The sequence below is a fragment of the Panicum virgatum genome, chromosome 9N (assembly GCF_016808335.1).
Source record: "Panicum virgatum strain AP13 chromosome 9N, P.virgatum_v5, whole genome shotgun sequence".
Taxonomy (NCBI): Eukaryota; Viridiplantae; Streptophyta; class Magnoliopsida; order Poales; family Poaceae; genus Panicum; species Panicum virgatum.
Window position 1 is genome coordinate 19830786 of NC_053153.1, and position 25111 is coordinate 19855896.

General features: G+C 46.6%; 2 protein-coding genes across 2 annotated transcripts; one reads left to right on the top strand and one right to left on the bottom strand.

The window, feature by feature from the left end:
* Positions 1 to 8152: 8152 nt before the first annotated feature.
* On the top strand, positions 8153 to 9154 carry LOC120688400 (mitochondrial import inner membrane translocase subunit TIM23-2-like). The gene has a single exon (XM_039970715.1). It carries the CDS (start codon positions 8289 to 8291, stop codon positions 8874 to 8876), a length of 588 nt encoding a protein of 195 aa, XP_039826649.1. The 5' UTR covers positions 8153 to 8288; the 3' UTR covers positions 8877 to 9154.
* A 693-nt stretch (positions 9155 to 9847) lies between these two features.
* On the bottom strand, positions 9848 to 13517 carry LOC120688399 (molybdate-anion transporter-like). Its single transcript, XM_039970713.1, has 8 exons — positions 13044 to 13517; positions 12735 to 12879; positions 12470 to 12638; positions 11467 to 11737; positions 11116 to 11378; positions 10815 to 11030; positions 10521 to 10632; positions 9848 to 10425 (listed from the first exon to the last, which is right to left on the bottom strand). The coding sequence occupies exons 1-8, from the start codon at positions 13192 to 13194 to the stop codon at positions 10382 to 10384; spliced, it is 1371 nt and encodes a 456-aa protein (XP_039826647.1). The 5' UTR covers positions 13195 to 13517; the 3' UTR covers positions 9848 to 10381.
* Between the last annotated feature and the right edge of the window lie 11594 nt (positions 13518 to 25111).

A 25111-nucleotide genomic window follows, 5' to 3' on the forward strand; every position in this document is an offset into this window, starting at 1 on the left:
TTGGTGGCACCAACCGATGTCTAAGGACAATGGTATCGGGTTTTGCCATGATCCGGTGCCGCCACGTGCCCACCACAAAGGCACCGGTTGGTAACTTCAACCGGTGCCTATACCTAGTGTTTGGCACCGGTTGTTGAGCACCAACTGGTACTTTTGGCCCATGCCTATAAATACCCCAACCACTGCCCCCTCCCAGTTGCCGTAAAGTCACTATTTATGACAGCTGAGTGAGGGGAGGAGAGGCGAATTTTTGTTTTTTTCAAAAAAAGGTTAGTTATTTTTCTCCATAACTTAGCAATTGGTTTTTAGAAGCACTTATCACTTAATTTAGTTTATACATGTGATAATTATTTTTAGTTGTAGCATCTGATTGTAGTTATATGCGTTATCAATTTATTTGATATATGAATACTATCAAATTATTGTATTTATATGTTTTATCAATTTATTTGATAAGTGAATAGTATCTATTTAGGCAAAATTTACTGTGGGACACTGCGATATGACCTAATATGCTGGCACACACCGCAAACCATCGAATTTGCCGAGTACCATTATGAAAACGGATTCCTTTGCTGCATCACACCGCACCCCTTTTTATATTATTTTGCCCAAACCTGGAGAGAGGAACCGAATTGAATGGACAATACTGCCCTTGGCTCGGGTTAGATGGTCTGGTTCGACCAAGTTGAACAGGGGAGGCCGACGAGCCATTTACTAGCGCCGGACAGGGTCGCCCCGACCACGGCCGCGTGCGCCGGCGCATCCCCGCACCAGCGCCGGTCGGCCGTGACGCAGGGTACGCCCACCAGCTCCAGCTCGGCGTGTAGCCACGCCGCCATCCTCCGCACGTCGCCGCCGTGCCCGACGTAGACGTGACCTCGCACTCGCCCTTGCCGCCGCCGCCTCCTCGCTGTCGGCCCCGTCGACCCCCAGGGAGGTCCACGGCGCCGCCCTCCTCCTCATCCTCACCTCCTCCGGGTCCCGGATGCGGACCCCGTGCGCGGCCCCGAAGCTCGCCGCCGCCGCCGCCATTGCCTCCTCTCTAGCTCAAAGGTAGCAGGAAGAGGTCCAGATGTGAAAGGCATTGAGGCTGTGAAGAGGGCCATCGTTGGTGTTGAGCGGTGCACTGAACTGTTGCAAGGTGCAATTGACAATTTGAAGGATGCAGATGCTACTTTCAAGAACGTTGCTCATAGCAAGATGGCATTAGAGACCAAGATTGATAGAACAGGGAACGTCTAGTTGTTTTAGGCGTAGCCAACTTGTTTCTTTTGCTTCTTGTTTTCTGATGGTGTTGCTAGTCAAGTAAGCAGTTTGTAGGTTATGTTGGTATCTTCTGATGAATGCTGTAAGACATGAGTAATGCAGTTATGTTGTCATGACCAATCCAGCATGATTTAAGTCTGAACATCGCCAACAAGTCTAGCACTGCTTAATAAAGGCAACAGGTCTGCCATTACTTAACTAAGCCAACAAGTCTGGCATTGCTTAACAAAGGCAGCAAGTCTACCATAACTTAACTAAGCCAACAAGTTTGGCATTTTAGGAGACAAAGAATTTCACTCAGACAGTAGGTTCATAAGCAACTGCTTCTTGGTCTGCTTGTTCTGCACCTTCCTTTTCTTTAGCTTGTTAGCCTTCTGATCATCAGGTGTAGGTGAGGTAGCACCATCTGCATTGTCCAATTGCCTCTTGCGGCTATTGGAAAGAAAATTTTTAGGACTGCTGACATGTGTAATTGACAAGTAAAGGAAATGTTACAAGTTCATCTCACCTCCTCGTGTTGCCTGCAGGGCTGTTTGTCAGTAAAGCAGCTGCAACGATTGTGGTGCACTCTCCAGTCTGGGATTGCATGGTTGAAGCAGTGCTTGTAGTCTTAGCTTTCTTAGTCCTTGTTTTCTTTGGCTTGGGCGGTGCCGGAGAAGGTGCATCTGAGTCATAAATGGTCTCATTGCATGTCTTCATCATGTGGCCAAGCTGTCCACACCTCTTACACCTCTTCTTACCAGTTACCTTCCCTCCTTCTTCGACACCCTTTATCCTTCTTGATCTTGGACGTCCAGCAGATCTCTTTAGAAGTGGTGGCCAAAGCTTGAATCCCGGATTCACTTTTGGCCATTGGCTTCTACCTGTCATTGGCATCACTACACCTTCATAAGCCCTCTTGAACATGTCAACTGAGTAGTACTCATCTACAAAATCGTCAACATCTCTGTTTCTGGTTGCATTGATTAGACACAGGGCATGTGTACATGCGAGCCTAGTGATCTGCCACCTTCTACAACAGCAGGTCCTATTTTCGAGATCAACAGTGTGTCTCCAGGTTTTCAACTTTTGGGTAGTGCCTTCTATCTCTGCAGTGTTATTGTGGCCTTTGTGAATGACATACTTCAAATTCCTACTCCTAGCATTGAGGTCCTTTGTTATGTGAGGCAGGATCCTACTAGTCCACTTTTTAGCCAAATCCCTCCTAGTGTCATGCTTCTCCATGATCAGTTGTCTGATCATGTCCATCAGGGGAATAACTGGTTGTGTCTTTTCTTTTCTGATCCAACTATTGAAGGTTTCAGCAATGTTGTTAGTGACATAGTCACATTTGCTAACATCAGAAAACTTCCATCTATTCCATAAATGTTTGTGATTATCCTCTATCCACTTAATGGCATTTGGTGAGGCCTTCTGCATAATGTTGTAATGGTATTCATAATGACCTTGATTGTAAGCTCTACAAGCTGGCCATAAGTGCTTCTTGAATACAGCACCTTTGCACCTTTTCTGGAAGTTCTTAACAAGATGGCGCATGCACTCCCTGTGTTCTACCCCATTTGAGAACACTGATGTCACAGCATTGTCAATCCCTTTTCCTGCATCTGTACAGATAACAAGCCCTGGTGGTGAGCCTATAGCAATTTGCAACCTTTCAAAGAACCGCTTCCAATTGTCAATTGATTCTGACTCAAAAACAACATAAGCTACTGGAAAAAGCCAGTTATGGCCATCAATTGTTGAGGCTAATGCAAGCTGTCCTCTCCACCTACCAGTTAAGACAGTTGAATCCACACCTAGAAATGGTCTACAACCAGTCAGAAATCCATCAACACATGTCTTTACGGCAACAAACATCCTTGTAAACCTCACTTTATTTCCAATCTTTTGATGATCAATCTCCACTAGACTGCCAGGATTGGTCCTCTCAACCTCAACCTTGAATCTAAATGCGTCTTCAAAACTATCCTCCCATTTGCCCATGATCTGTTCCAGAGCCATCTCTTTTCCATCCCAGGCCACATAGTATGATAGCTTTATGTTGTACTTCTTCTCTAACATCTTCTTTAGAGCAGCAACTCCAGTTGTTGGTTCCTCCCTTAGAATATCAATGACCCTGTCCCTAACCCAAGCATTAGTTGCCATGGAATTGTGGTCAACCTTGGCTCTGTTGGCACATGTATGCTTGTCCACTAGCCTCTTTATCAGCAAAATACAATACAACATGCAAAAAAAAAGTATTATCAGATCCAAAAACAATATTGTCAATATTGTATTCAATTAACAAAGCATATCAATGCCAACCTGCCAAGTTTGTCCATCTTGCAACACTGAAGCATGAATCCTCCATTTACACCTCTTCCCCTTGCTCTGTGGGCCCTTGCAATGCCCTCTATACCTTGTCCTCTCACTGTAAGGAGCTGCAATTTCAAACTCATTTAGTACTGCATATTGCCTAATTGCCCTCTTAAATGTATCCCCATCCTCAAATGTCACATTGAGGGCTATGGTGGGGTTTTCTAAGTTAGTGACATGCTCAAGTACATCACATCCAGCTTCGTCATCAACTAGGAGTTCATCATTCACACCAGAATCAGAATCAGAATCAGATGGAGCATGATCTGATCTGTTGTTTGCCTCAGCATGTGCCTCTACATCTGACATATATGGAAGCTCATCATTTATACCAACATATTCTTCTTCATCATCAACCCAGGGTTCTTCATCATCATCAATTGATTTTCCTACCTTTGATCTTTTTGACTTGTTCGCCTTTGCTTCAACAGATCCACTCTCAGCCAAAATGCTAGATGTTTCATGTCTACTAGTTATCATACCTGGTTCAATTGACTGGCTAGTTTACTGGTGGCTATTTCCCAATGGCAGAGTGTCATAAATTGTGACTAACAGAGGAAGCCTTCTATAGTCCCAATACATGTCAAGTGCAGCCATCATCATTGAGTCAGAAGTTAGAGTAGAATAAGCAGATGTTTCCTTGTTCCAGAAACTCAGATTCATTCCCTGATTTCTCCCATGCTTTACCTCTACTGCTATATCATCTGAAAGAACCTTGAAATTGGTTATATCCCTATCCACAACTAATTCAAAATTTTTGGTTCTGTGAGTCAGGTGCCTACCGTCATCACAAATCTCAACATAGTCTGAAACACGCAAAGCAATTATGCAAGCAGAGGTACGATCCATCCTAAAACAATTACAAGCAAGAGAAACCAGGCGTGAATACTAAGATGCAAGTTGTTAGACTAAGATGCGAAGTGCAAAATCCATAATGATCATGTCCAAACAACCATTCCATGCTGGGGAACAATCGAATCTACCAGATCAAAAGAACGAGAGGCTTACCCTTTGGGGATCCAATCAAGATTGGCTGCCTCCGATGGGGAACCGATGCTGGGGCACAATCGCTTCCCTCCTGTCGGAGACACCATCTTCTCCGTTGTGCATCCACGCTCGGCTTGGCTTAGGGGAGAAGGCCTACCAGCACTGGCACCGGCACCGGCGGCACTGACGGCGACTCGAGGAACTCGTCGGTGGGGTGGCGGCGCAAAGGGGTGAACTGAGCTAGGGTTCAAGTGACCCTAAACTGCGCTAGTAAATGGCTTGTCGGCCTCCCCTGTTCAACTTGGTCGAACCAGACCATCTAACCCGAGCCAAGGGCAGTATTGTCCATTCAGTTCGGTTCATCTCTCCAGGTTTGGGCAAAATAATATAAAAAGGGGTGCGGTGTGATGCAGCAAAGGAATCCGTTTTCATAATGGTACCGGGCAAATTCGATGGTTTGCGGTGTGTGCCAGCATATTAGGTCATATCGCAGTGTCCCACAGCAAATTTTGCCATCTATTTATTATAGTTATATGCATTATCAATTATATATTTGAATTCAAATTTTGTATGGAAATATGATGGTATTTAAAATTTATATTTTGTAATGAATTCAATCCTCTGTTATATTACTAAATAAATACTAAGTCGTCTAATACATGTATGTATATATATCATATATCTGCAGTTATCATTGGATTTTACTCATACTTTCCGTAGAGACCGGCAATCTTATAGTCTTTGACTCAATGAGAAATCCAAAGTCCGCAATCCAACTTATCATAGACCCCTTGAACGGGTAAATTCAGTTTGCACAATCAAATCCTTTTTCTGTTAATAACAATTCCTGAATATCAAACTTAACTTTGAGCGTAGGGTTTGTAAAAAATTTGTGAAAAAGAACAAAGAACGTGGTCAATGGAGACCCGAACTGAACATTAAAATGGATTATCCGGTATATTGATTCACAAAGATTTATCTAGTTAAGTAATCCCAAATTGTTCTAAATTGAGTAATTTATTTGTTTATAAGTGTGCGAGACAACAACAAGGAACTAATTAGTGCAGGTACTGCGTATGCGACTACTTGCACATCATGACTCCACACGGAAAGCCTACTACGGAGGACATGAGAGTACGTCCAAACTGTTCACTAGTATATTTTCATAATTATACTAACGCACATGATTTTAATATACCAGTCCTTTTTTCTTAAATAATAGATGTCTCAAATGGGGGATGAATGTTACTCTACTGATCGGATCAACGCCGTGTGCGAGTAGCTCGCTGGATTCATTTTGAACGAGATCCTGGATTCTAGAGGCGAGTTCTACCACGACGGTCACATCCATAGAGGACTTCCATCGACCTCCTGAGGGGCCCAGTAGTTGGACTACAAACATGACTTGTATATTTGTAAATATTTCTAAACGTGATGCCTTGATGTTTGTATATTTGTAAATATATTAGTTCATCTAATTAGCTTAATTATATGCTCGCATTTCACTTTTAATTAGTTTCAAATATTCTCTGAAAACGAACGCGTACGTACGACCAATGAACGTATAGTACTGTAGAGCTCGAGTGCATTTAGCAATTATAAAAGAATAAATAATAATAAATATAACATACAAAACTGGAATTCGGAAAAAAAAAGAGAAAGTCATTGGTATCGGTTGGAAAGACCAACCGGTACCAAAGGGGCTGCCACCTTGCGTCAACGTGGTAGCTTTTTTGGCACCGGTTGATCTTTCCAACCGGTGCCAATGAATGCCTAAGGCACCGGGTTAAATAATTGATTCCTCGTTTTCTAGCAGTGCAGCAGCAACCACTCCACCGGGCAGCTTCTGCATCGGAGCTAAGGAGTCTGCACCAAACGTCCTGGGAGGTGAAGCGGCTCCGCTTGGAGCTCGTGAGTGAGAGCCACTCCCGTGGTTTTGCTTCCGACAAGGTGGAGCAGGGGAAGAAAAAAAAGAAAAAAATAGCTCCGCATGCTCTACCTCTCGCTTCGCCCTTCCCGCAGGGAGCCGGGGCGCTCCTGGGGGGGGGGGGGGGGGGGGGGGGGCTAAATTCACAGGGACACACTTTGGTGCGATTCTGTTTTGGCCAAACAACAACTTTAACAATCAGCGCATAAAACTATGATGATCGACGACTTGTCTACCGGTGCATAATGGAAATCTCAATAAGCAAATGTATATATCATGATCCATACTACTCCCTCTGTTATTCTCTCTATTCCAAATTATAGTTCATTTAAAATACTAGATATATAATTTTTACTATATATTTAAATTTACCAAAACCATCTATATTTTGAACTCAGAGAGTACCTCATCCACATGTATTAAAGGTAAACTCGAATGGAGCATACAAGCTACAGCGAGATCATGTGATGATAAGATATGCATAGGGACAATTACAAGCACTAAGGATATCGTTATATTGTTAAAACTAAACTACTAGCACTAAGATACTAATCTACTAAATTACAACATGCAAATACATGTTTAATAATTTTCCTATGTCTAAGGTTCATATAACATTTGAATTGCACATCGGTCCTATATTATGTGTCTATTTCTTTATTTTTTGCACTTATATTACGGGTCTCCTTGGTTTGAGGTATATATATATATATATATATATATATATATATATATATATATATATATATATATATATATATATATATATATATATATATATATATATATATGCTGATTTTCTAAATTTTTTTGGCAAATTTAGAATAACACTTGGTTAAGAGAGCTACATTTTAAATTCTAACTAAATGAGTGCTAAAATTTATAATTTACCTATATTTAAGCATGTCTACATTATAAGTTGTAAGAGCATCTTCAAGAGTTTGCCATATTTTACTTGGCATATTTTGTGTTTTGCCAACTTCTAAAAAGATATGCCAAGTAAAAAAAGAGCTTATCTCCAACAGTTTGGCATAATTCACTTGCCAAATTTAGATCTAACTTACATCAGGAACCCTGAGAGAGAAACAAAATTATATTTATGCTCTTCCACCTCTTGAAAACTTAAATCAGAAACCCTTCTCTGTTATTTATTTCTTTTTTCACCCTCCCACCTGACTAGAAATCACGATGCCAACCGCGCACCGCGCGCGTATATTTACGCGCTGGAGGCTGGTTTTTACCAAGTTGCCAAAAATTGCCAAGTCTTTTGCCAAACTGTTGGATGAGTATTTTTAACGTTTTTGCCAAAAATCAAAGATGGCAACTCGATTTGCCAAACTGCTGGAGATACTCTAACCAAGCAAATAGGCCTTGCGTTTCGACGTGGCGTCCAAACATATAAACCATCTCGCGTGTAAAAGGTTGAATGAATGATTAACAACTTTAGGGTTTTTTTCTGTTTGTCAGCATCAGCGGTCAATATGCTATCTGCCGATTTCATGATTTGATCCTCTGCTTTTGGTGAATCCTTCGAGAAAATCTCAGCAGAAAAATCCCTCACGCTCACGGCCTCACCCCGAAAGTTCCTGATGCTGCCAATAAAATACCGCTCCGTAGAGGGACCTCTTCGCAAATGGCGGCTGCCTCCTAAAAGCTCCCTTGCCGTCCCTTCCTTCCCCTGGTTTCCCGGCCTCCGCCTCCCGCCGCCGACCACGCACCAAACCCTAGCCGCCCCCACCCTACCGCCGCCATGACCGACCCGCGGATGTTCCTGTCAGGATCCGACGACCGCGGCGAATCCTCCGAGGCCGGCCGCCGGCTGTACAACCCGTACCAGGACCTCAACATGCACTACAGCTACCGGACCCTCTACGACCTCCCCACCTCGCCGGAGTTCCTCTTCAAGGAGGAGGAACTGGCGCAGCGCCGCTCTTGGGGCGAGAACCTCACCTTCTACACGGGGGTCGGGTACCTCTCTGGCGCCGTCGGCGGCGCCGCCCTGGGCCTCCGCGACGCCGCCAGGGGTGCCGAGCCCGGGGAGACCGCCAAGATCCGAGCCAACCGCGTGCTCAACTCCTGCGGCAGCTCCGGTCGCCGCGTCGGCAACACGCTGGGCGTCATCGGCTTCATGTACGCCGGGATTGAGAGCGCCATGGTGGCAGCCCGCGACCGCGACGACTGGATCAACAGCGTCGCTGCCGGGCTCGGCACCGGTGCGCTCTTCCGCGCCGCCAACGGCCCGCGGTCCGCCGTCGTCGCGGGCGCCCTCGGTGGGGTCCTCGCCGCGGCCGCCATGGGGGGCAAGCAGCTCGCCAATCGATATGTGCCTGTCATATGATCGTGCCTATCAAACAATGAAACAATCTGTCGGAAAAAAATCGAAGTGGTCTTCTTTTTTTGTTCGTGTTATGATCTTCAGGTTAGCAACTCCATCTAGGAATAGGGGTTTACCTTCTCTGATTGATAAATCCATGCTCCGCTAGTCACTTGAGAGCAAGAGTCTGGATGGGAACTTTTGAGCTGCATTGCAATGTAACACCATGCTCAATGAAAGAACATGCATTGTACTGGCGTTGCTGAGCAATAAGAGCTGATCCTTTTGAGTTTTGATTCTCACATTGTTTAGCCTAGGAATTTTTTGCCGTTGTGCTTTTCGTTGAGAAAGAGCTGGAGTGTGCAAAATATGACTTGCTTAGTCCTTCGATCTGTTCTCTGTGTTCTTCTGTCGCGGGATCTTAATGAAATGATCAGTTGATAAACGATCGACATCTTGAGTTTGCACTAGTGCAATCTATCTTTGAAAGTTAACAAAACAAGCATACTTTGTTTTGGTGAATGTGAAGCAAAAGCATTTGTTTGATCTGATCAACAGTTTGTGAGTTGAACCTCCAGGTTGAGTGATGGCAAGATCTCATCTGCTGCTGTGGTCTCTTTCAAAGGGTATTGGAACAAATTTGATTCAGAAACACGGAAGTACGGAGTAAAGGCTGAATGTCTCCACTCTGCAGCTTTATTTTTTCCCCCATGCAATACAATTATCCGCTGATCTGATCAAACCCATCAGCAAGAAAGAAATTACTGGTCAGAGGGAACAAATTCAGGACCATGTATCGGCCAGTAAAATCTGAAGCTTTTTACCAATTTTTTTGACGCGAACAACGGCGGACTCCTTTTGGAGTCAGCCTGAACACATCTATTAAGCAGATAGGAAACGCTAACAGAGGAGATACAAAATTCAGCAAGAGGAGATGGGAAAAGGAGGAACCTGAAACAATACAGGGGAAGCTCGGGAGCAGACAATTACAGCGCTTAATGACAACAGCTTGAATGAAAATGTTATACAGTGCAAATTCAACAGGCAATCGGCACATTTCCTGTAAAGTGTCACTATGACCACAGAAAACAGGACGTGAGCATAACAGTAGACCCACAGACCCACACAGTATTTGAGATGACACGGAGTCAAACGCCTATGACAGCCTTCTTACATTACTCAGCGTTTGCATCCTAAATAGAGGATACAGGCTCCATCATAATTTTGGGCTTTTGAATACAAATAGCGACCCTATGAGCAAACATATGAAGCAAAAAAAAAAGGTGAAAAAAGGGGTGGCTATGCCAAGCTCTACTCTGCCGTGTATAGCTCAATAGTCAAGACCCAGCTACATCATGTTCCCTGTCCTCACAAAACTGGAAACTGCACGAGCACCAATCCTAACAGACACATTAAACCGAGTTCCATTACAGCCTTCTGATGTTGATCTTATTCAGCATCCTTGTGGGAAGAAGTCCAGGATTGGGGCCATTTTGATCTCCAATTCGCTTCTGTGGTCATGCTGTTTTCTAAGGGTTCAGAGGCTCGTCTTCTGCATTCATCTCTACCGCTTCTGCAAGAAATTTTATCCAATGGTTAGAAATCAATAAGACATGCACCTGATTCAGAGGTGGAAAAAATGGCCTTTATTGTAGTAAGTGAACATACTTGTCGACTTGTGAAGATCAGAGACAACCATTAGCCGCCTCTGCAAGATTGCTGCCATGAAAAGGAAAATGGAGCACATGCCAAACATGACAGTGATTGGGAATGCATTTACCTGCAGAATGACATTTGTAAGAAATATATTATAGAGACAAGACACTGTATGTCAAATTTTAGTGCAACTTTTATTTATCCACATGTTCCGTTTGAGCAAGTTTATGACTTCCTTGAGCTCCTTCAAGTTGAGTAAACAAAACACATGAATCCGGAAATTAAGGAGGTTTGTTTGTTGCTTACATTGTATAGTACCACACAAACAAACAGGTTGAGTGGTATGCGGAAAAAGTTCATGATTGTGCTTCTTGCCTCCTCAGGGATATATTGAGATCTCATCTTCATGATTGATGGCCAGAATATACCAACACATGACTCAAATGTACAGAAACCAAGAAGCTGCAGACAGCCTCCTAATGAAATGCTACCACCTTTCTCCGAGGAGGGAGGTACTAGGAACTGTAGAGCATAAACAGGCAACATTAAATTCAAATTCTTGAGAGAGAGAAAGAGACAAACTGAACATTGCGATCAAAAGACTTACATTTGTCACAACAGGAAGGAAAAGAGTACAGGCTGATACTGAAAACACGATTTGCATATAATCTTCAACCTTCATCTTCCGAGCTAATAGACGAGAAGCAATTGAGCTACCCAGCATCGAGGAGAGCATGAATGTAGCAAATATGAAGCCATGAGGAATTTCTTCATCATTCGGGCTCAAAGCAGGAGTCCACAGGAAAACAAAAGTATACATTGAACCCTCAAACAATGACTGTATAGCTCCAAGCAATGCAATCTTTTCATCTGAAATTTCATGAGAGTTCCTTCCATTGTCAATATTAAGTTCACTAAATTTATTAAACCACTTTCTATGCTAGGAAGGTTAAACTACCTGAAGCAATGGCTTTAGCTGCAACCTTGAACTGGGTCATCAAGTCCTTGCTGTCAGATGAATCTCCATAATTCTCACCCCATGATGATAAGATGATTGCCATTCCTATTGCTAGGAAGCAAGCAGCAGCATCAAATGGAGCCACAGGGCCAAAACCCATGTTATCAGCAAGAAAATTTGCAAAGAGCCCAGCAACAATGGCGACTAGACCATTGCCAAGAAAGATAGCCTTGGAGAATGTTATGGACAACCATTGTGGATCAAATCCTTTCTGTACAGTAACAGTATAAATTTACTGATTGTCAGCAATAGTAAAAGGGATATCTCTGTAGGTATTGACAAAATAATGCTATCATTCACTTATCGTTAAGAAACAAATGCAATGTTATTAAAAAGAACAATGCATTCCACTGAGGTACAGACAATGATCTTCCATAACTGTATGTATACGTCCAGAAATGGACTAATTATCAGCACGGACAACAGGACAACCACTATCCTGAAAAATTAATTGAACTGGGCCACAGTTTTAATTGCTAGCCTGTTCTGGTCAAGCCAAGGGAGATAGTCCAGATCTGCCAGCAAGGGCTTCAAAGCAAACAAGAATGCCAGGAAGACTGCAATATAGTGAATCACTGATGAGCCAGCAAGCCTAGGATCCTGATGCAGTAAGTGTGTACTGTATCAATCACTGATCCACTAACACTTCACTACATTGTAGCTGCATTCTAATCCAGGTGTCTTATATTTTCTATACCAAGTCATTTTATAATAAGCTATCATGTACCTTCATTCAAAAAAAAAAGCTATCATGTACCAGCAGTCAACCTCCCTAATACCTTGTATTTTCTTAGCTTCAGTCAACCTATGTACCCATTAGCGGCAACATATATTGACAAAACCAAAAGAGCATAAGAAGAGTTCGTTAGGATTGGAGCTAATAAACCACAGGCCATCTCCAATGTATTAGTGTCACTGCGGAGAGAGGGATCTGCGCAGTCACCTTGTTGTGCTCCGCGACGAGCCACGACTCAAACGCCGAGAAGAGCAGCGACGTGGCAATGCCTCCGAGCACGCGCCCAACCATCAGGATCTTGTACTCGGGGGAGTGCTTGGTGAAGCAGCTCAGGATGTAGGTGATGCAGTAGGTGACGCACGCCCTCTTCCGCCCCCTGGCCACCCAAAACCCATCAGCCCCAGCACCGCACACACCGAAACACAACGAAATCGACGCGGTTCATCCATCGCGGAGGCGCGGGGGCACGCACTGCTTATCTGCGAGGGATCCGACGATGGTGCCGAAGAGCATGGAGGAGCCGAAGCCGGCGATGAAGAGGCGGCCGATGTCGCCCTTGTCGAAGCCGTACTGGCTGTAGAGGTAGTACACGTAGGGCCCCTGCAGCCAGTCCCCAGCTGCGCCATCCGCCGCGGAGCAACAGCGTCAGTAACCCAACAAACCAACCGGCATTGCGGCCCCCCAGTCCAGATCTGGAGGGGGAGGAGGCGCCGCCGCGAGGCAACGGGGATTCGAGGTTAGGGGAATGGGCGAGGGGGAGGAATCAGGAGGGGGGGCGTACACATCATGAGGGAGTAGACGAGGATGTAGTTGTTCTTGAAGGAGTTGAAGGCCGGGGAGGTGGCGACGCGGTCCTTGCCGGACTTGCCGAGCTCCAGCGCCGCCACGACGGCGGCGAGCGCGCCGAACACGAGGTAGTAGAACGCCTCCATGGCGTGGCGGTGCGGGGCGGAGAGATCGCCAGAGGTGGGAAGGGGGAGGGTAGTGGTGGGATTTGGGGGTTGGCGATTAGTTGGGATTTATTCGGCGCACCGACTGGTTTCTCCGGCGTCGTCTTGGGGCTCATCTAATTTACGGGCGCCCGGAAGTAGACGTGCGTACGGTCGATTTCCAACAGCTGGTCGGAACACACGTATTGGAACAATATTTTGTTTCGATAAAAAAATTTCAAGAAAAAAATAGAAGAGATCGGAAACCTTTGATGAAAAAGTTTGAAAGAGACTTTTTTTCTTCCAAAGATTGAAAAGTTTTTTCGCCAATATTAAGTTGTACAATATTTTTTATTCGATAAAAAAATTTTAGAGAAAATTTTAAGTCTGGAAATCCTTGATGAGAAAAAGTTTGAAAGTTTTGAGAAAAAATTTGAAGAGAAATTTTTTGCATCCAAAACTAAAAAAAAGTTTGGAAAAGGTTTTATCAAAAAAATGTTGCATTCAAAAATCAAAACAAAAAAAAGAAAAGAAAAAACCGCCGCTACGCGCTCGGAAAAGTCCACCGCTGCTCCGCCTCCACCCTACCATGCCGCTTAGCTCAACTCGTCGTGCCGCCGCCGCCCCACATCAGCCGCGCCACTCCGTCCAGCCGCTGCTGCTGCTCCTCCTCCCAGGGAGCTCGCCGCCGCTGCATATCTCCGCCGCTTGTTGCGCTCAGAGAGAGATAGGAAGGAGATAGAAAAAAGAGACGAGACCGGTGGGAAGAAACGAGAGGAGGCAAGTGAAAGTGATACGGTTCTAAAGGGCCCCACCATGTGGGTCGATTGGAATGACCGTGAATTGCGTTGCCTCCGGCCAACCGTAAAACCAACATTGGGGTCGTGTCGACGGGATTTAGGTGCGGAGCCACACGGAGGCAGTGTGCGCAGGCTGAACAGCAGGCTCGCCCGCACCAGTAGGGATGAAAACGGTCGGGAACGGTCGGGAAAACACCTAAACCATTTCTGTTCCTGTTTTTTTTTGCCGGGAACGGGATAGGCGGACGGGAAAACGAAAGCGATATTACGGGATATCGGGAACGGAACATATCGGTCGGGAACATGTCGATTACGATCGGGAAGCGGTAACTTAAATAGGGAACAACACATGTAACCACTCAAAACATTTAGCTCGGCACAATAATTACAACCATACATCATTCATTTGCAAACAATACATAGAATAGATGAGATAATCGATTTGATAAATAAGCATCAAGTAGCGGATTGTCTCCAGCACGGCAGCACCCAAACGACACATGCATGATGCATGCAGATGCAACATACTGTCACTGTCTCCATTAGACAATCAGTCAGTCACCCGGCCACACGGCCACACCACAGACATAGTTCAAACTTCAAAGGTCCAAATTAAAAAAAATTACATGCCACATTGGGCAAAAGTAGCCGGCACTGACAGCCAACAGATCACTACTTCCCTAGTAGTCGTAGAACTCCTCATCATTAGGTAGTGGCCCATCATCCTCTTCATCACTGTCTGCGACATCGTCGTCCTAGAACAGGAGAGCAGTCATATATTTGCACCAAGCCTTTGTAATATAAAGTTTATATATAAAGTTATATATCACATGGAGCACAGCCAACCATCTGATTTTTCTATATAAAGTTTCTAATATATATATAGCAGATTAGAGACATGTCAGATAGCTATTAATCAAGTACATTTTAAGTTCAGAGCTAGCAAATTAAGTACAGAAGATGAAATGATATCTCATGAAGGCATCATTGGGCAAAAGTACAGAACACAAACTTTGATGGACCATAGATCAGTTTAGGCAAATTTCTAAAGGAACTTGGCAGGCACAATACCTGCAAATTAAGCTTTGAAACAAGAGCCTCAATGACTTCAAGATCACCAACAATTGAACCAACCTTCTAATCTGAAAATCAAAGTTAAACCAAGACACATAAATCAGCAAACATTGGTCATACACTCATGATTATTGTATACAGCAAAGAGCAAACTAAGGAGCTTTTCTAACCTCTTTTTTCTGCAGCAACCCAATCTTTCATGCATATTAATGCTTCAACCATTTCAGGGTCAAGGCGGCTTCGAAAAGGATCAACTACACGTCCACCAGCACTAAAAGCAGATTCAGAAGCTACAGTTGAGACTTGTACAGCCAGCAAATCACGAGCAATTTTTGCAAGAACAGGATATTCATCAGTCTGGTTCTTCCACCATGCCAAGATATCAAACTGACCACTGAGCCTCAAAGGTGGATCTGCCATATACTTATCCAACTCATTCATATCATCACCATTAGCTCCATCATTATCATACAAAAAGCTCTCTAGTTCCTCATCTCTATTGTCCACTAATAGGTCTGCTGTATCAGTATCTCCAGGCTCATTTGACCCACTTTTAGGCCTCGAAGATAAGGGTGCTTCAGCAGCATAGAACTGGTACAACTTCTTGATGACATCAACAAGTTCATCAATATGAACTTGACAAGAATTGCCATAAAATTTTCTCATGTAGAACTCTATAAGTCTTTTCTTATATCTAGGATCTAGAAAGCATGCAACAGCTAGTGTAGTGGATGACTTCTTCCAATATTTTTCAAACTTCTTACTCATAGAAGTAGCCATTGCACTAATAGTAGTATTTTCACTAATAGACCAATCACCTAGCAGAATCTTTATCTCACAAAACCCTCTATAGAACAGATTTGCAGTGGGATATAATGTGCCAGAAAATAGTTCAGTGAGATCAAAGAATTTCTTCAAGCATTGGAAAAGCTTGAATGCCATTGTCCATTCGCTAGGAGATGGAGTAATTTTTTCATACCTTCGACGATCAGATGATTTTAGCCTCATGAATGCATTCTTGTAGTACAAGGCATCTCGAAGCATCAAATAGGTTGAATTCCATCTTGTTGAAACATCAAGTGAAAGACCCTTGTTTGTATCTAGTCCATACTCAGTTGCACGCTTCATGAGCTCCTCCCATTGCAATGGAGATCCTTTGACAGCAAGTACAAGCTGTCTAATATTCTCTATTGTGGTTGTGATTACACTCAGACCATCACGAGCAACAAGGTTCAATATGTGACAAGCACACCTCACATGAAAAAACGGTCCATCACATACCAAAGTTGAAGCACTAGCATTGGCCCTTAAATCAGCAATGATATCTCTGACTGCTACTTCATTTGCTGATGCATTGTCTAAGGTCAAAGCAAATAATCTCTTGTCAACATACCACTTAACCATGAGTTCAGTAAATGTCTCAGACAACTTGGTCCCAGTATGACGGCCCTCTACATGCACAAAGTTGACAATCCTTTTCTGGATGCACCAATTGTCATCTATCCAATGTAATGTGACACACATGTAAGACTTGTTTTGATTTGAAGTCCACATGTCCATGGTGGCACTAAACCGACAAGAGACAGATTTGAAGTATGCATATAGCTGGTCCTTTTCTTTTAAGAACATGCTCATGATTTCTTTCCTAATGGTAACCCGAGATTTGATTGGAAAGCTAGGACGCAAGGATTTGATAAATTCAACAAAATACTCATGCTCAGATATATTAAATGGATACTCATGCATCACTATTGCTAAGTAAAATTTCCTTAAGCTGGCTTCTTCATCATACTTGTATGGAACAACAGTAGTCATACCTTTTTTATTGTCTGTTTCAGCTTTGAGCTGCTGCTGGCCCTTCACTATACTATGTGCTACCCTCATATGGGTCCAAAATCCCGTTGTTCCATAATTGCTCTCACATCTGCCCTTGTGCTTGCATCTTGGGAAATCGCAATGAGCCCAAATCTGTTCATATATCTTCCCATTGTCCTCAATGACCACTCTCTTCTTAGTAAAATACTGCCACACATCAGATGTGCACTTCTTCTTCTTCTTTCCAGGTGGCAAAGGGTCATCACCCTCAACAATGATGGGATCTGCAGCCCCTGCACCTTGCTGTCCACCAGTAGTACCCTGATTGCCACTGCCACTAGCTGCAGAGCCATTGCCACCATCAGCTACTCCACTGCCAGTATCACCATCACCACCACTGCCGCTACCACCAGCACCGAATCCACTTGGCAAAGAAAATGCATCAGTCGGTATAGAGCTAGATGCAGGAGTTGCGCTAGACAAACACAAGCCAAGTTCTTGACTCCTTGACCTCTTAGATCCTGCCAACAGATAAATCAAATCAACGAAGACAAAAGTCAGAGTAGATCTTTGAAGCAATCAAGCATCAGTGCATCATCTACTACCACACTTCACAGCCTCACAGGTTAACACATTCACACGTTCTACTCATCAATTACTAAGCCTATCAATTACCTGATGTCGGAGTAGGAGCAGGAAGATTGGTGCTATGCACCACCAATGGCAATGACGGCTCTAGGATGAGCCGGCGCTGCGATGCCGACGAACCAGCAGCTGAAGCAGAAACACCTCTGGTCGGTGGCATCTTTGAGCCTGGTGCGCCGCCGCCCGTCGATTCCATGTCCTGCTCCTGGCCTCCTGCAGCGTCAGTGCGTCATGGTCATGCCACAAGCGGGGAGACGAGACGAAGACGACGACAGAACGGTCGCTAGGACGCTAGCTACGTACCTCGGTCCGGTCGCCGCCTCGCCGGTGCGTCAGATCTCCGGTGCGTCGACTCCGCGGCTGCTGACTGGGGTCCTTCAATCCTGCTCCTGGCGGGTGGCGGGCCGGCGGCTGGGGCCTGGGATGGCTGCGCGGCGCCAGGGAGAGACCAAGGGAGGGATGGAATGGGGCGGCGGCGCGGTTCCAGGTCGGTGGGAGCGCCGGCAGGGCGCCGGAGCGGCCGAGCAGAGCCGGAGCGGGACTCGGTCTGGGCGTCTCTGGCGCGGCCGTCTGGGGTGGCGGCCGAGCGGCGGAGCGGGAGTCGCCGCGCCGAGTCGGGGTGAGCGGCGCCGGTGTGGCGTGGCGGGCGAGTCGGGGTGGGTGGGGGTCTGGGGTCTCCGTCCGAGTGAGGTCTGGGGAGTGGGGATTAGGCAGGCAGCAGGCTTAGGGTTTGCCATATTGTTGGGCTGGGCCGGGAGGGAATTGGGGGAAAAGCGGGAGGCGCTGGGCTAGTGGGCTCTGAATTGGTTTGTTCTTGGAAAAACAGGAATACCGACGGGAATTTTCCCGTCAAATACGGTAACCGCAGATACGGTCAGGAAACGCCCCTTACCGCTTCCGCTCCTGTTCCTGCCGTATTTTCCCGGGTTTTTTCCTGTTTCCTGTTTTTTATCAATACGGTATACGATTGGTTTATACGGGATTCGGTGCCGGTCGGGACGGGATTTTCCCGTCCCGTTTTCAACCCTACGCACCAGGTTGCTCGTCCCTGACTCCAGCTGCCAATGATGTGGAATTTGAAGTCAATTTTGCTATTGCTGATTTTATAATGTCTAATAATTTATTTAGTGTTTTTATGTTCCATTATAATTTCTATAATATTTTCTTTATGCTGGTTTTGTATCATTGAGATGGATGATAAGGAAAGAACAATGTGATTAATCAAAACAATATTCTGGTTATAAAATGCAAAAAAGAAGGAAAAAAAGCACTCAGAATTCAAAACCGTTTCACGGCGCCAGTTTGTATTATAGCTCATTACCTTTTTTTTCTTTATATCGCGCAATTTGTATAGAATACATGACATGAATGCAGTCGCCAATATTATTTTGTTTGAACTACCTCAGCACAATTTTGTGAGTGATAGACCTCAACAAGGATCAAGTGAGTCAACTCAAGTGGCTTCAATCGACTTGGAGCACTTGTGCATTTCTTGGACCCTCTGTAAGATGCGCAGTTGCGCCGTGCCATTGCATAAATTGCTGTGTACTTGTCCTCCTCCGGGGACAACTAGTGTGTATGGATGGATGCAATTTCATCCTTAGTAGTAGCTTACAGCTTACTTGTCGCTTTCCCATACTGTTCACTGCTTTTGTCTACTACTCACTGTTTTTATTTAGACAAGCGTACTGTTCAGACAGTTCAGTGCTTTGCAGAAGAAACAGTTTGTCCTCTCTGTTGGGCCTCAGCTCAGCCTACAAGCCCATCCCCATCAGGAAAAGAAATGCTGATATGCATATGCGTTGGGCCTCGTTTCGGTCCAGATGCAACTTGGCCTGTGGATATGGGCTCTGGGCTGCATATCCAGAAGTCATAAAATGGTTCCACCGGCAAACAACGAGGTCAAAGGCTCCCCATCAGCAGTGACAACAGATCCCCACTCATGAGACAAAAAATAGTGGAAAAAAAAAGTGCAGCGACAGCACAGTGAGAACACACGAACTCTGCCTTTTGGACTAACCTAGTAGCCATACAAAAAGAAACGCAGCACAAGAGTCTCTCTTGGAGTTTTCCTCCTGGGGACTTCATCACGGTAGGTAAGCCGAGACCAGGCTTTGTTTGTCTTCGGCAACGAGAGGCTCCCCCTTCCGCACCCACCCGCCGGCCACTCAAGCGAGCGCGTCCGGATAAACACTAGGCGGTAAACAAGGTGAGATTGGCCAACGCCAACACGGAGAGCTCCCTTTACAAGCCGGTAACGACTGCGCCCCTTTTGTTGCGTGGCGCATCAGCGACACGTCACATTGTTGAGCGGCGCGGCGGCGATTGTGCAGTTAGGCCTCACGCGTGACGCAGCATCATCTAGCTTATCCTGGGCTGATCCAAGAGTCAGCACATGCGATTTACTTAGCATTTTTTTTTTCAACTGTTATCGTGGGATGCTTTAGCCTGTCCAGAAACAGCTTGTGGCATGTCACTCCTGCCTTTTCGATGGAGCTTTTCCACCGTCTTCCTGCCTGCCAGTGGCGTCATGATCTTGTTCCTAGCTGAGATGATTTCTCTCTGATGCCTTTGGTATCACTTGCTTTCGCCTGAAGCCGCCCTCGGAGAAGGCTTCTTCCGGTGAGAGGCTTCTTCAGGATATACTACTCTGCGCTTGCAGCTGCTCACTGGCCTCGTAGTCCCTGGCGTCTATCAGAGTATCATCAGCCCCTGGCGCTTCCACGAGCCTCTGCCCTCTGAATCTATGATGATTATTTTAAGAAAGCACGGTACACGTGACTCAACATTTTTGCCTATTCTTCTCTACGCGTGGTCACATTTTTCGTCTGTGCCCGGTCACTGATTCTGATTCTTCATTACGAAGCTTAGTTCCCCAGCTATGTAGTAACTGAGGGCTTGTACCACTTTATGATTGTATCAGTCACAAGTTTCTTCAGTCCCCAGCTCACCACGGCCAACATTTTCTTCAGTGGTCTTTCTTCGTTCTTCCCCTGGTCGACGAACCAAATCAGCCGGTTTCTTAGCACCTAAGGTTCATCCAAACGTCTGCTTCTGAAGCAAAGTTACCGCAACATCAGCATGCTCTAATCGTTAACGAGTGCTTCCCGGATTAAACGTCGATGATTCTTAGCAGATCGTCGACCCTGGGCAATTCAGCTTCTAGGTTTACCAACGCGAATATGTTCTTGGCAAAGCCCACGGGTATGCGATCGATTCGACCTTTCCGAAAGCTCGTCAGTATGGACGGCCATTTTGGCTCTCGCTCGGTCTGCCAAGTGTGTTCCTTTTAAGCTTCTGACGCGTTCAGCTTCAGCTGCTGATTGAAGCTAGCTATTAATATACACCCCATTCTGTGAGCGAAGACCTTAGGTTAGGGAAAGCACGGGCTCAGCCGACGCTAGCTTTCCCAAATGCAATTCCAGCTGCAAAGCTCGCTCCGATCCGTTCTGCTGGAGACACCCGCGGGCCGGGGAAAAGCCCAGACGTGTGGTCCTGCGTATGGTTGCGGCGTTTTCGGATGGAAGGATGGGATCGATCGGTGCTACTGCTAGATGCATGATAGTAGTGTTGCTTTTTTTTTTTTTTTGCAGATGCAGTGTGCAGAGTTCGCATGAACCAAAGACACGGGGAGTCGCTTTTCGGATCGGAATGTTCCGTATGGCAACGAAATGAAGCTGCAGAACCTCTCCCTCGTTAAGAAACATCGGTGTTTAGCAGCTGTATTTAGAACAGAAACGGCATGATCTTTTGCAACCAACAAGGTGGCAAACAAAAAGGCATGGCACGCACAACATCAGAGAAATACCTGTGTTCTAATAAAGCGGTAGCATATATTCGACACCGACTTGGGCTTTCGGTAAGTATAAGCATCTTGTTTAGGTCATGCACCCACCTTTTTTTCCCCCTACAGGTAAACGATAGATGATGACGGGCGCCACATCGCTGGTGCATCTCAGAATCAAAACGCCAGAATATTCTTTGCCCTGTCCAATCTCAGGCGCTGTGCTCGCCGCCGCCGTGGCGACGATAGGTTAGGTCGCGGCAGCTGCTCATCGTTTTCGTACTGAAAACCTCGACGTCGACGCCGCGGCCGCCGGATCATCGGCGAGCGCTGCGCAGATCATATTCCGATTCCACGAGAGACCACACGTCTCGGTGCAGGTTATTACACGCGATGCGACGCCCTCGCATATCTCACACGCCTTCGCTATCCGACGGCGACGCGAGCTTATAAGTAAGAGCCAGCAAGAGTTTGCTCGGAGGATGCAAGCCACCGGAAGCCTACTAAGTCTGGTGTCCATCCTTCCCCAAGGAAAAAAATCTGCCCTCCGCGGGATTCTTGCACACGGACCGGTGGCCTAAGAAAAGGGAAGCTCATCAATTAGGTTATCAACTCGACAAACTCCTAACTCTCGAGGCGTACGTGCTGACTCACAACGCTAAGCAAGCAAGGCTCAGCAATTTGTTTCGCACTTGCTGACTTGCAAGTCAGGAATGTTCGAAAATAAATTTTAGTGGGTGGGTGTTTTTTCTCGCCGCGGCATGTTGGAGAAACTCGGCATGCGTTCGTGTTGACCACTAGGCACGCGGCATGCTTCTTACGCATACGTTTGCTTTGACCGCTTAGAACCATCCACGAATTGCTCTTGCACAAGCTGAAGAAGAACCAAGCGCTCGTTAGTTCCTTGACACTGTGCCGGCCGGTTGTTTGGTCGCTGAGGTAGCAGTGGTACGAACATGATCGCGCGACGATTCGGCCGTCCAGCGCCGCCGGTCCCTCTCGCCCGCGGGGCTCGCGCATGGGGGGCGAAAGCGACCGGGGAGCCTGGCCGGACGCGCGTGGCAGCCGCCGTGCCTCCCCGCGGCGAGACTTCGCTGGGCGCGGACGCGGACGCGGACGCGACGCGGGGTCCGCCCGGCTCGCCCCACGTATCGGGCCCTGCTTCGCCCGCTCCGCGCCGTCCATCACCGTCCCCACCCCGGCACCCCCCGCCAGCCGCGCGCCGCGCTCGTGTCACCACACCAACCCAGCGACCAGGGCGCCACAACCACCTTCGACCGGCTGAGGCGAAGATGCGTGCCCACTTCTCCGGAGTCCGGACCGGACGCATCGGCTAGCCGCACGAGGATAATGGATAACCCCCCTCGTCCCTTGACCAACGCAGCCGGTGCGTAGCAGCAAGCGGACAACGCTGCGCTGCTCCATGTCTGCGAGTTACTACGGAGGAAAAGCCAAGAAGACCCGGGCATCGACCCGCCCAGAGCGCGGCAGCCACGGCGCGACCACCTTGAAAGCGCGACGCGCCGTGGTCTCCTCCGGGCAAAAGAAGAAGAAAAAAAGGTCGCACCAGGCCGGTTGCTCGGGAAGGGAGCACGTTGCTTGGCGGCTTTGTTCGTCGCGTCGAGGTAGCGGCGACGCATCCTTGAGTTCCTGACCACCGCTTGTTTCGGTGGGGTGGGGGAGGGGTTCGGAGTTCGGCGGAGACGGGTGGACGGGTGCTGCTGCTGGGTTACCGGAGCTCAACTGCCTATGCTGGGTGGGGGGCACGGGTAGTTTCTTTTTTAAAATATAGTACTAAAGAAAGAAGCTGGTCCGTGTCTGTACTGTACGCCATGCGTTTCCTTTGATATTTGTATAGGCGACGGACCGTGACTGTTGTACCGGTCTAATCGACGAGCGGTTGTGTTCAGGTGGCGCATTGGAATATCGGCCGTGGGCGAGGAAATACTCGAGTTCAAAGAAGGCTTGCTTTCCGTATTGCGGCGGCTGCTACTACTTTGCAATGGGCACGAACTAACAATTTTTTTGTCCTTGAAAAAATGGGTCAAAAAATGAGCGCGTGAAAAAATATTTAAACAATAACATCAGTCTGAGTGGAGAGTGCTATCTTATAGTTATCAGACTGAGAGTATTATGATGATGTCACTTCTCTTACATTGTATGAAACTCTACCTTTTTTCTTTTCTTAATGATTATACCATGCCAGCAAATTTAACGATCATAACACTCCTATAATATTCACATTAAAATTAGTCTAATTAGTATGTGGTCTGATGCCATTTTTTCTTCAAACTCAAGACATCTTGCTGCCAGCACGTTGGCATAATTAATCTTCCACGAGTAGGAGTACCAACTTACTTTGGCCCCCGCAGACATCTCCTTAATTAGCCAAGCTGTTTGCCCATATGGGGCGACAATGAGGCACAATGAGAAGACACGCCGTTGCCGTCACAAATAAACCCAGGCAGGGAAATTGTAGAACTGCCGGTTGGTCAGGCAAACGTGGTCTTGGAGATTGCTTTTGCAGACCGGAGGTTGACGTCTGTTTCGATGCCCAATATTCGCAGTCTCCCAAGACTCCAGCCTATGTACGCCTAACGTCAGTCTCAATAAATTGTATCGGTATAGTTATCAAAACTATGAACTAAATAATCGAATCAGGAGTATTATAGTGATGCATTTTTTTATATTTCATGACACTTCCCATTTTTTCTCTTTTTATAAAGACTTTGCCATATCAGTAAATTTAATGATCATGACACTTTCATTAAAATTGATCTAAATAATTTGTTTGTATCGGGTCCACGCCTAGCATACTGTAGTACGCGAGAACGATCCATTTGCAGGACGCATAACAGAGACGTGTGGGAATTAAAAGTGTGTCATGACCATTTCTGTCACGGTTTTACGCTAAACATTGCGCGGAAGAAAGTCAGACGTGAGTGACGTATGATCGGCATGCCAGGTCCAGCTCTTCGGGCTGGCAAGAGATGAAGAGGGACGTGGATGACACTAGTGGTGCCATTGGAGATTACAGTTTACAACCAGCGCAGGGCCGTTCCGAGTCCGAGCTGTAGAACAATGCGGATAGGAAAATCGGCTCTTGTTCCGCTGGCCTATAAAAGCAATGCCTCGTGGACTTGGCCAAAACAAGAAAGTAATCAAATTGTGGTGCGGTGGCAATCCTCTCACATTTTTTGGACACACTTCGATTCGATCCGCGAGGCGACGGTGCGAAACAGGCTGACACGACAGGTCACGCATACGATGTGGTACGCGGCCGAATCGGCCGCATTCATCCGGTTCCACAGACGCCCTATCAAAAACGACTGTATTAGGGCAGGTCTCCAGCTTCCCCATCCGTCGCCGACGGGATTCCAATCGTATCGCATCCGATCGGTCGGAGCGCCGGTCACGCCACTCTGATTTGGGGGGTATCCCTAGCTAATCCGGGGGGTCTCCAATTAACGGCTCCGCCGGATTCTGCTGCACGCCGCGCGGTGCCTTTACCGGTTTCCCCCTGTAGCAGCAGCAGCAGCTCAACACTAGCCCGCACGGCACGTCCCGCCCGAGACCGCACGAGTCTCTGTCCGGAGCGCCGCCGGAGCCCCGAGCAGCAGCACGAAGGATATACATGCACCGCCGGTGACCGGATAGACTCGAGGAGCTCTCCATCTCCAGCGATCTCCATCCAACACGCAAACGCTGTCCTGGAAGAAATCGACGGGGAGGCGCACGGAGCTCTCCGCGGCGGCACGTAGCGGGGCGGCTCGGGACCTCGCCGACCGCTCGTGCGAGTTGC

Excerpts from the sequence above, each read along its gene's own strand:
- LOC120688399 (XM_039970713.1), bottom strand. The coding sequence starts at position 13,194 with ATGGAGGCGTTCTACTACCTCGTGTTCGGCGCGCTCGCCGCCGTCGTG. Across the intron at positions 11,738-12,469 it reads TCGTCGCGGAGCACAACAAG|AAAGGATTTGATCCACAATG; the intron begins GTGACTGCGCAG and ends GTTACTGTACAG. Across the intron at positions 11,031-11,115 it reads TCCTTCCTGTTGTGACAAAT|TTCCTAGTACCTCCCTCCTC; the intron begins GTAAGTCTTTTG and ends TATGCTCTACAG.
- LOC120688400 (XM_039970715.1), top strand. The coding sequence starts at position 8,289 with ATGACCGACCCGCGGATGTTCCTGTCAGGATCCGACGACCGCGGCGAA.